General features: G+C 37.8%; 2 protein-coding genes across 14 annotated transcripts in view; one reads left to right on the forward strand and one right to left on the reverse strand.

Moving 5' to 3' along the window:
• Nucleotides 1-13,929, forward strand: part of gcc1 (GRIP and coiled-coil domain containing 1) — a 31,727-nt gene extending 17,798 nt beyond the window's left edge. For both annotated transcript variants that reach the window (XM_069908293.1, XM_069908294.1), the window contains exon 4: nt 4,609-13,929. In XM_069908293.1, coding sequence (XP_069764394.1) covers nt 4,609-4,653 — 45 coding nt within the window. In that variant the 3' untranslated portion in view covers nt 4,654-13,929. The remainder of the gene's footprint in view (nt 1-4,608) is intronic.
• Nucleotides 1-15,311, reverse strand: part of dennd6b (DENN/MADD domain containing 6B) — a 62,860-nt gene that overhangs the window by 5,978 nt on the left and 41,571 nt on the right. For all 12 annotated transcript variants that reach the window (XM_069908301.1, XM_069908300.1, XM_069908305.1 and 9 more), the window contains 8 exons: nt 11,872-11,934; nt 10,969-11,024; nt 10,261-10,383; nt 8,103-8,198; nt 7,193-7,287; nt 4,700-4,765; nt 2,397-2,461; nt 22-111 (listed from right to left, as the gene is read on the reverse strand). In XM_069908301.1, coding sequence (XP_069764402.1) covers nt 22-111; nt 2,397-2,461; nt 4,700-4,765; nt 7,193-7,287; nt 8,103-8,198; nt 10,261-10,383; nt 10,969-11,024; nt 11,872-11,934 — 654 coding nt within the window. The remainder of the gene's footprint in view (nt 1-21; nt 112-2,396; nt 2,462-4,699; nt 4,766-7,192; nt 7,288-8,102; nt 8,199-10,260; nt 10,384-10,968; nt 11,025-11,871; nt 11,935-15,311) is intronic.

Here is a 15,311-nt window from a genome sequence, read left to right on the forward strand (position 1 = left end):
TATCAAAAACAAATTGCTCACCAGGGGAATAATGAAACTCTGAGTAAGCTCTAGTAAGTGGCGACGGACAATGGCACTTTGTACTTCTGAAGGACGTTTTCTTTGAATGCCCTGGAATGCATTGTTAGAAAATGAATATCAAAATAGCATCAGTCTTTGGACATAGTTGCATTCTAAAAAACATTAAATGTTGAGCAGAAATTTCTAAACATGTTACAACAAAGGTATTTGTTAGACACAGCCCAGGACATCAGAGGCAAATCCTTTGCACCATTGAGAACATCTACAGGGAACGTTGCTGTCAGAGAGAAGCAGCAATCATCAAGGATCCACACCACCCAGCTCATGCTCTGTTGTAGCTGCTACCATCAGGAGGAAAGAGGTATTGGTGCAACAAGACTCACACTACCAGATGCAGGAACAGCTGCTACCCCTCCACCATCAGACGCCTCATCAACAAACAATCAGGGACTTAGTTAAGGACTCTAACCTCCACTTTATGGATTTTTAAAATTCACTCTGTATTTCAGTTTGTTTATATTTTGTTATCTGTTTACACATTTAAACAAATAAAGAACTGTGGAGTTATTTTTACACTACCAATAAGTGGTAATTCTGCCACTTCACAGGAAAAAGAATCTCAGGGTTGTATGTGATGTCATGTATATACTCTGGCAATAAATCTGAAAATTGAAATATGAATTATGCAGACTAATTGGGAATGGAATTATCTGATTTACTAATATTGAATTTAAGAGTTCTACTGATTTTCTCCTATCAAAGAAAACAATCCTAGCCACCTCATTTTCTCAATCTAAATGAAATTCTTCATCTAATCTCATTTATGGTACTTCCCTGCATGCTTGGTGGCTCAGTCACCCTTCCGAAAATAGCGTACATCAAAATTGGGCACAACATTCCAAAATGTAAACTGATTAGAAAAGCATGGTATGATATGCCTCTGTTTAGAAAGCAGAAAATGGTCTGCATGGAATGTATTCTATTGATGCCTTCCCAAGTAGATGATTAAAGTAATTTGATAGAATACCATGTCACCAGAACTTTCGATCAAGCACCAAGACATTTCTAGTTTGGTAATGGGAAAGGACCTCCTATAAAATCCTTCATTCGCTGCTAAAGTTTTTGTGCACTCCATGTCGCCAGCAAGATTACTGCAGTAGAGATAAGACATCTGGAACATGATTTAGAATGGTTTTGAAGGGATGCAGTAATCACAGCTGATACTCATTCTGAACAAATGCACAACAGAAGACAAAATGAGACAAATGCCATGCTTTAAAACCATTAACTCAGTAAAGGCATCCTTTGCTTCACTCAAATTATGCTTTCCAGTGCAAGGAGCCTATCCATTACCAAATGTGGAAAACTGATACATTTTGAAGATACACACCATGTGTGGTGAAGCATTCCAAGCCTATTTTGAAATTTTACCAGATTGTGGATGATATGTCCATCAAAATTTACTTTGTTATTTCCTTTGTTACCCTCACTTAGCAAAAAATCTTACCAAGCTTAATCTTTAAAATTTTATTAATTCAGCATTTAAAACATTCTAAGATCCAGATTTCAACTGAAAGAAAAAAAAGCAGCTTTATTTCACTTCTGAATAGCCCAATAACCTTGCTTTGGATTCTAGAGCTCATGGTTTCAATTCAACTAGAATATTTGCTTCATTTCTGTACTTCTGAAAAGTCTGTTGTTGTCTATGCAACCCATCTTTCCTCCTATACAATTTTTAGTCTCAAAATATTATCTTTTATCTTTAAATTTTCCCTTCTTCAAACTGATCTTGTTCTGATGCTTAGTCATGTAGACTCCATGCTTCTGTAATTTGTTGCTCTAACTGAGTTAACCGATTGTACCTCTGAACAGCATCATCTGCAAACTTGAACATACAGATTTCTAATCATTTATTACGGGTTTTATTATTTTTGGTGAAAGGAGGAAGTTAAGTTTTCATTCCTAAGGAAAACCCTTTGTAATATCTCAGTAATTGGTGAATGTTCCCCTTCTTCTAATCACTCTTCATTTCCTTTCTCCCTATTACCAACCCATTCTACAATTTTATCTCTAATTCCATTCAATTTCATTTTTTCTAATAATCTAACACATGATGTGATCAAATGACTTCTGCAACTCCATATAAACATTAAAATTTAAAGACAAGCAAAGATCAAAATCATGGCCATAAATACATGTATTTATTGCTAATAAATCTTTTCAACAATTCTTACAAGTAATTGACAAGGGTCTAAGGCTAAATGGCCTCTTCTACTGCAGTAATAAAATTTCATTCAACAGTGATATAGTTTTTCATATATTTACAAAGAAATTCATAGGTTACTAACCCATCTCCTCAAATTAAAAAAAAATACCTTTAAAAGTCGTTTAATAAGTGTCTTGTCCTTGTGCAGAAAGGTTCTGTAAGATGTATAGATACCTGCACAGAAAAGAGATAAAATCTTAAAACAAATTTTTTTAAATTATCAAATTGTTCTTTGTGTTTGTACATTTTGTACCATAAGTGCGATTATACATAGCCACCAGGCTATTGCAAATCAATTCAAATCTTGCAAGATGTGCAACCATCATATATTTTCTCAGTACACAAAATCTCCAATGTCTCAAATATTTAAACAAAGCAAAATTAGTTCAGAATTAAACAGGAAAGCCTGTAGATGCTGTGATTATAGTGCAACACTTAAACATGCTGGAGAAACTCAGCAGTTCTCATAGCATCTATAGGAAGTGAAGGTAATCAACTTTGAGCCAGAGATTTTCATCAAGGTGTGAGCAAAATGCAGGCAGGCACCTGAATAAAAACGTGGGAAGAGAAGAGAGGAGGTCGGAAGCAGTAGAGGAAGTGTGCAGCCTAGCAAGTCATATGGTGGGAGGGGAGAAGAGAAAATAAGATGAGAAGTGACAGGGAGAGGGGGTAGCTCTCTGAAATGAAGAGGGAAGGGAAGGAGGTGGCATCTGAAAGGAGACAGGGAGGGGGAGATAGGGAAATAATACTCAGTCAGGTTTAACGGAAACTGGAGGTCTATGTTAACGTCATCTAATTGGAGAGTGCCCAAATGGAATATGAGGGGCTTTTCCTCTAATTTGTGGGTGGCTTTGATTTGGCAGTGCACAAGGACATGAATAGACATGCTGTTGTTGGAATGGTGTGTGAAATTAAAATTGTTGGGCACTAGGAGGTCCTGCTAGGTTTGTGTATTGAAAATTATTTCAGCATTACATTTATCCACATTTTTGTGCATTTTAAAAGCTTCGGTAAAGTTTTAACGAAAAGGACTCAGCCTCTCCTGAAGCATCAATATTGAATCAAATTTGCAAATTTGTTAAAATTTACAAATTACTTAAATAAAATGTATCATTTTAAAAACAATCAACTTTGGAGATTGGGCACTCAATCACCAAAATGACTAATAACAATTGGAAGAATAAGTACAGAATATTAGAGTTATCCTTCCATGAAACATTTCATCTTGAACACCATTCAAATAAGTCTTCATGTGTCTCTTATCTTCATTAAAATTGTATAATTTTGTTTATAATGCCTATCCTATTTTTATTCATACTTGACCCTTCTGTACATAAAATTTCATCTGCAATACATCTGTTATTTTAGGGAGTCGCAAAAGCAATCCATCAGGATCCCACTGCACATTTTTTTCTAATCTGAAAGATGTTCTCAATTACTCTTCCCTTTTACCGATTTCATTTGTCTTGAGCCACTTCTCCATTAATCCATTGTCTTTAATTTTGTTTAAATGTTTATGTGGAACTTCAAATGCTTTTTTTTTGAAAGTCCATATTTACATGAACTGCATTGCCTTCACTAAACCTTATGCTGTAACAAATCCATATCAAATTAGTCAAATGGAAACTTTAACAAATTAGCACCGAATTTTATTATTAACCCAGAATTTTTTTCTAGCTTGTCAACCTATTCATGTTTCTCCAACACTAAGTACCATGTAGTTGTTTGTTTTACCCCTCCCATTCTTTGAACAGTGGTAACCTTTCTAATTCTTCAGTTCTGACACCACTCCATAATAAAAAAAATATTTTGCTCAGAGACTTTAAAATTTCCAAGAAAATGATAAAGAGGGAAAAAACAGAGAAGATAATCTGGAGATGATAAATAGATCTGAAATACTGGAAAATAAATAAACAAAATCTTTCATTTCCACATTTAAATCCCCAAATTGTCAGATTGTTCAATATTAAATGTAAGTTATTGTTTGTTGAGTTTACTTTGATCCACTGCATTTAACTTATTTTAACAGTGTAGGAAACCAAAGTCAGAGAGGTCAGTATTAGAAAATATAGGTGACACATTATTAAAGAAAATAATTTCTTGCCCACTCATATTTCTGCAAACAGTAATTTTTAGCTCTTTTGTTTCCCGTTGGTTCAATCACTAGATCACAATGAAAAAGCAGATGGATCAGGGAAGAGTTTAGGAGGCAAACAAGACAGTCCTCAACTCAATACACTATGCAGATCTTAACTGTTGCTACAGAGTACATTTGAAGACATGTTTCAAAAGTAAACAAATTTTTCCATTTTAATTTTCAGATTCCTGACACACAAGTGGTCCTTCTTCAATCTAATAAACAATAGTTACAAATTCAAAAGGATACCTAAGTAAATGAGAGCCCTCCACTACCTGGTTTTGTGTCCAGGGTCCGGATCTTCATCAACTTCTTCACTTTTATTTGTTTGGGTAAGTCGCCTGAAAAACACTGTCATAATGAGATTGTAGAAGCTCCAATTCTGACAACTATAGAGGAGATTGAATATGCAGTTCATGAGCTTAAAATCAGCCTAAATATTTGACCAAATGACATCAGGAGTAACACAGGAGAAAGTGGAAACTCAGCTTGCATTAAATAATTCAGCGAGGTATATTTTCTGGACTTGAACAACAGACCATAAGAAAATATTGATTAGATAAATAATTCTATTACTTTATATATTTTTCAAAGCTTTTGGAGATCTTAATCTGCAGATATTCACCATCATATTGGCATGTGTGTGGCACAATGGCACTTTGGATATTGCAACTATCGCATAGATCCAGTAACCTGGATTAGATTCGGGCCTCCAGTGCTGTTGGTGTGTAGTTCTTCATTCTTCCTGTAACTGGATAGATTTCCCCCTGGTTGCTCCAGTTTATACACTCATCCTAAAGATATGTTAGTTTCATTGACTACTATAAATTGCCCTGGTGGATTGTACAAGAACTACAAATGCTAATGGGGACCTCATAACCCATTGACCATGTGGTCCCTTTCAATGTCGAGGAAACATAATTTGATCCAATTTCCCAATATATCTGAGCCAAACAGCTTCCTCACCTTTACTTAAATTTAAGACTTTATCATGAAATTATTATTTATACCTGCAATATGACATGAGTAGATCCAAAATAGCCAATTCACTAATTGGATCAATTATATTTTATTCTAAGAAATAGGCTTGAATGAATCCATTAACTTTTCCTGAGGACTACCTTTGTCAATTTGATTGGCCCAAAATGATCTACTCTGCTCATCACTTGGGTATTTTTAGGAGGGCATATGTTTTCTGCCCTTTGCCTTTTTGTTTATCTCCATGATATTACTTCATGAGAACCAAGAAGTCACTTTCTATTCTATTCTAAAGTTAACAAAGCTACCACATTTCCCACCCTTTCAACTCATCCCCATTCTTTTTATCCTTACAAAATGTCAAGTAATCTCAAACATTCACTTTCTAGTTTTCATCAGTTTGCAAACTGGAAAAAGCTATTACAAACACATTCTTTGTTCCGCGTTCGTTCATCTTATTATCATAATTTTGGATTACTTTGAATTTTATAATTTTTCTTAGCCTTTATTTAAATTTTGCATCTGCACCAAAATACAAATTGCCCCTTTTCACCACACTTTCCAGGTTATAACCACAACTGCCCTATCACTTTGACCTTTTTATTCAACCTTTTAAATTTCTAACTGAACCTTCCTTCCCCATTCTATTTGAAACTTATCACTATTTAGTTTAAAGGCCTATACATAAAAGGATGTGGTGTAGCCATGCACTACTCGAAAGAAGACATACACATGTGGGGTAGTCAGGTAAACTGAGTTTTTTTTTAGGGATCAGGCCCGACTTTTATACTTGCACTGTTCCCACTGTGGCCCCCTTGGCTGACATCACAACATGCATAACAAAAGTGGGTTTATTTCCTGAATAACAATGCCCTTCTTCCCCGCGCACTGTCCCTGTCTGTTGGCTGCGCAGCAAGGCCAGCACCATTTTGGGGTTGTTGGCCTTAAAGCTCCCCTTGCCGTTCACCCGCTGGTTCGCTTGTTGGGGCGAGTGCCGCTGCAGGGGCTGTTGGCCTTTGGTTGCCCTCACCGCCCGGTGCACCGGCTCGATCGCCACCGTGGTGGGCCGCCACAGTGGGTTGAATGGATTGAGAAAATGACATTTTCTGCTGATGCCTAGTGTATGCCTAGAGTGATCACAAATCAAATGCAATGCAAAAAGATCATAAATTTAAGAATCTGGTCAGAGCAGGCATTGAGTATAGATACTATATTCACAATATTTATTATAGCTCACATAAGCTAGAGTAATATTTAACATTTTCTGGGTACATTAACACAATGCATCTTCATACCAATTTTCACCAGACTGAAGTAGAAAATATAAATTTCAATATGCAGAGCAGGTTATGGTTTGAACAGCCTTATCTTGAAAGTTTGTGTTTAATAAAACAGTTCCAAGGTTGAAGATGTACAAATGTCTGTGCCTTGAACTTTTCTGACTCAGAGGTGTCATTTATGAGGCAAGTTTAAGACTTACAGAAAGATGATCAAAACACTGAGTGTGACACCTCAGCAAAGAAGGGGTTAATGAACAAAAGGGATAATGTTAGATTTTGTTCAGAAGCATCAACTTCAGTTGGGAGAAAAGAAATAGCTAACTTCTTAGATGATGAAGGGTTTCACTCAAAACATTGGCCATTCTTTTTCTCCCATCGATGCTGCTCAACCTGCTATTAATCCAGCAGATTGCATTTAAAGAAACAAAGCCAATTCCTTTTTCGTGAACACAGTAAATTGCAAATATATCTTGTAGTAATGACCACTTGTCATGATACTTCCTTCCTTACCTGACATTTTGATTTCTCCAAGACGAATAATATGTGACCAATGTTGAAATGTTTTGATGAAAAAAGGATTGGTCACTCCTAGAACAGCATTTGGCCTGTCAAATAAAATTGCAACAATAAGTTGGTATGAACTAAAAGGAATAACATGAACAGTTCTTGTAGGCAAGGATACGTATTGACTGTGGTGTAGAGCAGAAAAAGGAAATGTTTGCAGCATCAAGTTGAGAAGAGAACTGTTGAATCTGACAAAACAATAGACAGCCTATCTGAAAATTATTATTTGGCCTTTAGATTGATGGAGAGCCCATAAGTAGTCCTCTTCTGGTCTAATGCCCAATTCCAATGAGTAACTTGTGAACACTAACGTTATTCAGAGACAGAGACACAAGGTCACAGTTTCACATAGTTTCCATGTCATCCCAAAAAAGTTCAATGGAATGTGAAGCATCTTCCATTGAACAATTATGGAACAACAGGTAGCAGCCATTCCACTTGTATATTCTTCCATTAAACTCCATCAAGTGCCATGACAATGCCTTGGTGAAAAGGCTTCAGGGTCTCAGCAACCTAAAGATCTCTCCTACAGCAGACAGCATATTAAATAAACAGCATCTGCACCAGTTTTATGTCAGCCAGGCAGTATAGATGCTTGAAGCCAGTGATGGTACACTGAGATGCAATCAATACAACCAACAGTTTCTCAGGGACATCACAGAGAAGTATCTAACATGCAGTTCTCATATCTTCAGTAGCTATTCTTGTTGACCAAGGTTGCATTTCATAGAGATATCGAATAAGGCAAGTGCAAATATAAATTAGTCATCTATATTGTTAATATTCAAATTGTCAGAATCCAACCCATAATTTCAATCTACCAAAGTAGAATCATTCTCATGCTGCCTTAACTTACGGTGCTTGTGTTCGTGTTGTATACTCCTTAAATTCATTGTCATGGATGGTAAAGTAAGGCCGATAGTCACAGCAGTATTTCAAGGGTGCGATGCAACTGCAACACAAAACAAACATGCATAAGTCAAATTTGTGTTCTCTACATATTGTATGTAAAGAATGATACAGACAAATTCACCAAAACATGTAAAATATATAATGAACAGTCAGGTTTAACTTTTGATTACTCACTTCACAATATTAATAAAAGCACATGAAAAACAACGGCCAAAATATTAATATGCGCGCATATAAGAGGCAGCACCTCAAACAGATGTATGCAATGGATGGACCTGGCTAGGTTTGCTCCCTCTGGAGTTTACTGCATCCCAGTGCAATCAAACTATCAAACCAGGCTATGATGACGCAACCAGTCAGTATACTTTCCACCAGTAGAAGTTTGATAGAGTATTCAACTACATGCCAAATCTCTTCAGACTCCTTAGAAAGAGAGGTGTCAGTGGGCCTACTTCACAGTTGTCTCAAATATATATTTTTTTTTAAAAAAGGTATAATTATAAATGATAAAACACAGATATAAGCTTTTTGTTTGCTGGACAGTTTTACTGAAACAAACTACAGAATGCCTTATTGACAGTGATCTGGAAGGTACAAGAAGTCACTGAGACAAAAGACCTCAAATTAAAAATCAATCATATAGCTTTGTAATTAAGTATCACAAATCAGAATTGTAATCTTATAGCCAATATATAATTAGTTATTTTGGTGCACGAGATAGCCGCGCACTGCACATCCGCCTGAATTCTCTTACATTACTCAACTGTCAGCTCCCCAGATAAATTGAACCTTGAAAATATAATTAAGATCTGCTCTGTTCCATACACAGGGAAGGAACTCAATATCAACCACATGTTGTAAGCTTGCAAGTATTTTAAGATACAATCTACAAAATGCAGCTTTGTTGAGGAATTAGCTGAAGCTGAACTCACTTGGGGCCACAGGAAAAAGGATTCAGCTGTAGTTCATATCCTGGATCCTAAATGTGTGAAACTGAAAGTCAACTTTATACTGCTTAAAATGCACCCAGAAAGCAAAACAAGACCAGGTGTTGAAGGAAGAATGACCTACCAGAGAAGTCTACAGCAGGAAGAGCAGAGGGCTTTAGTTAGGTCAGCCTATACTCTGAAACCTCAGGAGCCACACTCGCACAAAGTCCCAAAAAGCCATGCACTCAGAGACTTAATATTTTTTCTAATGCGGGGATGGTGATATGCAACTGAATCCTTCCACTGGCAGAGCTCTGGCCTGCTTTGCCAATGCAGCGGAGGATCACTTCACTTGTGAATTTGTAGGGATTATTTCTTGCATCTGGTTCCCGATGTGGCCTTCTCTACATCAAGGAGACTGGACACAGACTGTAAGATCATTTTATTGAGCTTCTTCGCTCCGTTTGCTGCAAAGGCAAGGACCTCCCAGTCCCAGTGGCCAATCATTTTAAGTTCACACACCATTGCTACACTGACATGTCTGTCCATGGACTCATGTATGCCCAAAACAAAGCCACCCAAAAATTGGCAGAACACCACCTTGTATTGTCTCATCAGTCTCCAATTAGACAACTTTAACATCAACTTCTCCTCCTCATGCCTCTTTCCTTATCCTGTCTGCCTCTCTTTCCTCCAGCTCATCACCTCCCACCCTTCTTTTTCCTATCAGAGCTACCCTCTGCTCTTCTCCATCACTTGTCATCTTCCTACTCTCTCCACCTATTACCTCTTATCTGTTAGCCTGTGCTCCTGCTCCTTCCCATTCCCTTCTCTTCTGGCCTCCTTTCCCTCTCTCCCTCTCCCCCCACCCCCCAACCATGCTATTCAGGCATCTACCTGTTGTTTTTTTTTTCTTATTCCTAACCTGAAACGTCAGTTACCCTTTACTTCTTATGAATACAACATGACCTGGTGAGATTCTCCACCACATTTGTATGTTGCACTTGACCCATCACCTGCAAATTTTCTTGTTTCACTGGTTTAATCATCAGTGATTGAATTGAATATTGCCAAAGTCATATTCAAGCTTCACTCAGTCAATAATTATAAAAGAACATCTTAAAAATGTTGCCTGAGCCTTGACAAATTAACTGTAGACCATACTCAACTCACCTGATGAGTGCCAGCACAGTATCTGAAGAAATTGTGGGAGATGATGCCATAACAATTATTGGTTCTCCAAGCAACATCAGCTCCCAAACCATTTGAATGTGAATTAGGATTTGCTGGAAACATCTGTCAGACAAAGAATTCATCAGTAAAATAGATTTGGTTGGAGCGATGCAAAGGATTCAATCTACTACTAAAATAATGTCAAACTGGAAAAAAAAGCTACTGTGTCTAAGTAGTTCCCAATGCTCTCAATATCGCTCATCTATTTTTCCCTTGCAAGTTAGATGCATTTTCCAAAACACATCTGGCTCTTCAATGATCCATATACAAACAATGTATTGTTTGCAGTTTGTAACATAGGTGATATTTTCAAAAGAAATAAACCAACATTAGAGAAATATTTGTTTGTCACAGTTCAAGGTGACTTGGGACAGCTGTCCACAGTTCAGACTTTTGGTACTGTCTGTGTGGAGTTTGCACCTTCTTCCTTTCATTATGTGTAATCCACCCTGGTGCTCTTGTTTCTACCCACATCTCAAACACATTCTGGCTGTTAGATAAATTATCCCTAATCTTGGTGGAAAATTAGAGGATCATGAAGTGTATTTTTCAACAAATTTTTGACAGTCAGAATTTACAAGATATTTGTATTGCAGTGTCAAAATTTAGGCATATACAAGTTGACCAGCTACATTCAATAGCTCTTACCTGAAGAAATCCAGCTCATTTACTGTAGGAATGACCATTGGTGCTGGTAACAGGTTCTGAGGGAGAAGAAACAAAAATCATTCAATGATCAAAATAATATGATTTTAGTCGGTGTGAAAATAATTTAAACTATTATTGGAGACATTGCACATCTCAAAAGTCTGCATTCAACATCCTTCACTACACATATACAATATTCAGGTTCAACTCCAGAGTGCCCTGTCTGACTGCATATTGTCTCGTATGGTAGCTCCAAAGCATTGGACAAGAATTCAATACAGAGGATCATCAAAACGGCCAAGAAGATCATTGGAGTCCTCCTTTCCCCTAATCACGAAATTCACTGGGAGTATTGCTTTAATAGGCCTCAAAGAATGAATGAAGACCATTTCCATCCCGCACACAGAATATTTGTCTATCATCAAGATGGAGATGCTGCAGCATCAAAATCAGGTCTGCCAGGCTGGGAAATAGCTTCTTCCCACAGGCTGTGGGATTAATGAAGAGTATCCTGTAACTGACTAAATAATTCTGTAATATTTATATGTATTATATAGAATGATTTCCGTGTACTGTGTGTGCACCGTGATCCAGAGAAACACTGTTACATCTGATTGTATAATGTAGGTACAGATTATCGTAAACTTGAACTTAAATTTGATCAAAAGTAAAGTTATCAAATCTTTAAGATTATAAACTCATGTGGCTGCTACTGTTCCTTTGTTTTATTCATCCATTTGGATTAAAACTCAGCTTGCACTAATCTTGCCAATCCTACATTTGATCAATCCTGTCCTACAAGCTGAACAATGTTAATAGATTTACCATCAAAATAACTTTGAATCGAAAGTTTTGAGCTAATTCATCAGAATAAATACTGAAAGTATGCATTTTTTTCCATACCTTCTGGTTGAATTGTTTGAGAGGGCTTGTTCCAACTTTATCACTCTTAGATGGTATCCGTACCTATAGGGAAGGGAAACAATCCTAAATGCATAAAAATTATTTTCAGAAGATTTTTCACACACCTTTGTTACAATTCACTCATTTCTATTACTTAAAAAAAAAACCAAGTACACTGTCTTGTAATCATGGAGAAAAAACTGTTCCATACGTCTTTCTTTGCAAGCTCGCTTCACTCAAGAATGTATGCATTTCCTGGGCGTGACCATGCGACAAGACTAAGCAGACGTGTTTTGGCTGAGTTTCAAAAAGATGACAAAAGTAAGTTTTATGAGATTTTTCTGCTACAAAATCTTACTGATAGTGATCATTAACAAAGATTTTAAAAATCAAAACTCAGAAGAAGCTCCGAGTTCACTTGCGACATTGACTAATAGTCCAAATGGAGCTGCCTCAACTTCAGGAACCTCTGCACGAGAATTACAGACAATCCTGGCAGGAATGGAAGCCTTGGGAACACAGTTTGCAACGGTTGCAGGATTGATAAAAGAATTAACAGACTCAAAGAGACAGGTGAGTCAATTACTAATTTAATGGAACGAATGAATGATGCAGAGAGACTTGGGATAGCACAATAAGAAATTGGAAGAACTGCATGACCAAGCAAAACAGTGGGTAATGGACAAACAAATGTTCCTCGACAGATTGATCATATGGAGAACTTTAGCAGACAAAAAATGTACACATAATTGGTTTAGAAGGTGTTGAAGGATGAGGTTAAATTCTTTGAATCCTGGATTCTTGAGGTACTTTGGCTGAGTCAGTCGACAGACAAGTATGGATTGAGAGAGCCCATCGAACCATCAGACCTACAAGAAATGAAAATATGCATCCTCAACCGATCCTTGTGAGGCTGTTGAGCTTCAGGGATCAAGAAGCGATCTTAAGAGCAGCATTTGAATACTCAAAAATGAATAATACCCTGCTGAAGTGGAATGGTCGGGAGGTCATGTTTTTCCAAGATTTCCCCGACCAATTAGAGTATCAATCTCCTGCTTAAACTTTCCCAGTAATCGGGCCTCAAATCCAGAAGTCTCAAATTTGCTCCCAACTTTTTTTAAATATGATTTTAATTGATAATGAAAAAATTACATTATTTTGTCCGTTATATTTATCTTTTAATTGTTCAAAAGTCCAAAAAAAATCCTAACGAAGTCTTTTATCCTCTAAATGCATTTAATGTATCAATGATCAAATAAAGAATTATTCAAAGTGAAAGGAATAAGTTGATTTCGTTTCAACAACATTTTAGGTAATTGATAGTTTTTTTTTTAAAATCCTCTCTCCACATAGATCCCATTCCATATTTTCAATAAATGCTTTAAAATTGATATTCCCACTTTCCATTTAAACAATTCACTATTCCATTTATTCAAAATTTGCTCTGGGGTAGTTGCCCCAATTTTATTCATTTCAATCTGAACCCAAGCAGTTTTCTCACCAATTTCCTTTATTCTTAATGATGCTTCGCGGAGAGCCCAGGGAAATGTTAAATGTTGAATAAGGTAATAATAGCAGAGTGTAGAATCTGGTCTAAGTTAGGTAATGGCATCAGGAGGGCAGTTTATTTTAAACATGGCACTTTTGGGTGTTCTTTTTCTTTTACATCCCTGGAGGATTTTGCAGGCTTTTGGTGCACCTAATGGAACCTTACTATGTTTTCTCCAACTGAGAGTTTTCTTGAAGCAAAGATGGGGACAGGCATCAACTTCTCCGAGTGTTAGTGAAATGGAACGGACACTCTGGGTGGGTGATATACTCAAATTTAATACTAGAATGTATTTTGCTCTTCAGTTAGAAAGTGTGAAACCTGATCTGCAGAGATCAAGGGAAAGGTGAGAGTCCAACTTGGGTGTTGCAATATCAGAACAATCTTGGTCTGAGTGGTGCTTGGTTAGTGTAACTATTAATGCAAGATGGTTCAATATAATCTATTTATTTATCTATCTATTTTAAAAAAATATTCATCTTTGGCTTGGCTTCGCGGACGAAGATTTATGGAGGGGGTAAAAAGTCCACGTCAGCTGCAGGCTCGTTTGTGGCTGACAAGTCCGATGCGGGACAGGCAGACACGATTGCAGCGGTTGCAAGGGAAAATTGGTTGGTTGGGGTTGGGTGTTGGGTTTTTCCTCCTTTGCCTTTTGTCAGTGAGGTGGGCTCTGCGGTCTTCTTCAAAGGAGGTTGCTGCCCGCCAAACTGTGAGGCGCCAAGATGCACGGTTTGAGGCGTTATCAGCCCACTGGCGGTGGTCAATGTGGCAGGCACCAAGAGATTTCTTTAGGCAGTCCTTGTACCTTTTCTTTGGTGCACCTCTGTCACGGTGGCCAGTGGAGAGCTCGCCATATAACACGATCTTGGGAAGGCGATGGTCCTCCATTCTGGAGACGTGACCCATCCAGCGCAGCTGGATCTTCAGCAGCGTGGACTCGATGCTGTCGACCTCTGCCATCTCGAGTACTTCGACGTTAGGGGTGTAAGCGCTCCAATGGATGTTGAGGATGGAGCGGAGACAACGCTGGTGGAAGCGTTCTAGGAGCCGTAGGTGGTGCCGGTAGAGGACCCATGATTCGGAGCCGAACAGGAGTGTGGGTATGACAACGGCTCTGTATACGCTTATCTTTGTGAGGTTTTTCAGTTGGTTGTTTTTCCAGACTCTTTTGTGTAGTCTTCCAAAGGCGCTATTTGCCTTGGCGAGTCTGTTGTCTATCTCTTTGTCGATCCTTGCATCTGATGAAATGGTGCATCCGAGATAGGTAAACTGGTTGACCGTTTTGAGTTTTGTGTGCCCGATGGAGATGTGGGGGGGCTGGTAGTCATGGTGGGGAGCTGGCTGATGGAGGACCTCAGTTTTCTTCAGGCTGACTTCCAGGCCAAACATTTTGGCAGTTTCCGCAAAGCAGGACGTCAAGCGCTGAAGAGCTGGCTCTGAATGGGCACACACACCAACTATATACACCAAATATACACACACACCAACTATATCTTACTCCACAGAGGTTGCCCAAATCTAAGCCAGAAATATCAGAATTGTGCTTGAGGTATGAAATAGAAGGAAATTTTTTCATGCAACCTGGTCATGTGTGAAGGTTAGACCCTTTTGGCAAGAAATTTCTCAAGTACTGAAATGTAATGGAAGATTTAAATCGTGTTTCTTACTTTTGCAGCCTTTGCTTGTGTTTTAGAATCAGCAGACATAAGCTAACTTCCACTGAGCGGCCAGAGATGCTGTTATCTGACGAAAGGAATCTGTGTACCAAGAACATTTAATCTTCCTGCTTGTTTTGGTCACAGACTGTCAGAGGCCTAGCCTTGATGCAAAATAAACCATTGTATTCAAAGTGATAAGCTGAAAATTATGTTATTCGATAGAAGCCTAGCAT

Source organism: Narcine bancroftii, chromosome 13 (genome assembly GCF_036971445.1).
Source record: "Narcine bancroftii isolate sNarBan1 chromosome 13, sNarBan1.hap1, whole genome shotgun sequence".
Taxonomy (NCBI): domain Eukaryota; kingdom Metazoa; phylum Chordata; class Chondrichthyes; order Torpediniformes; family Narcinidae; genus Narcine; species Narcine bancroftii.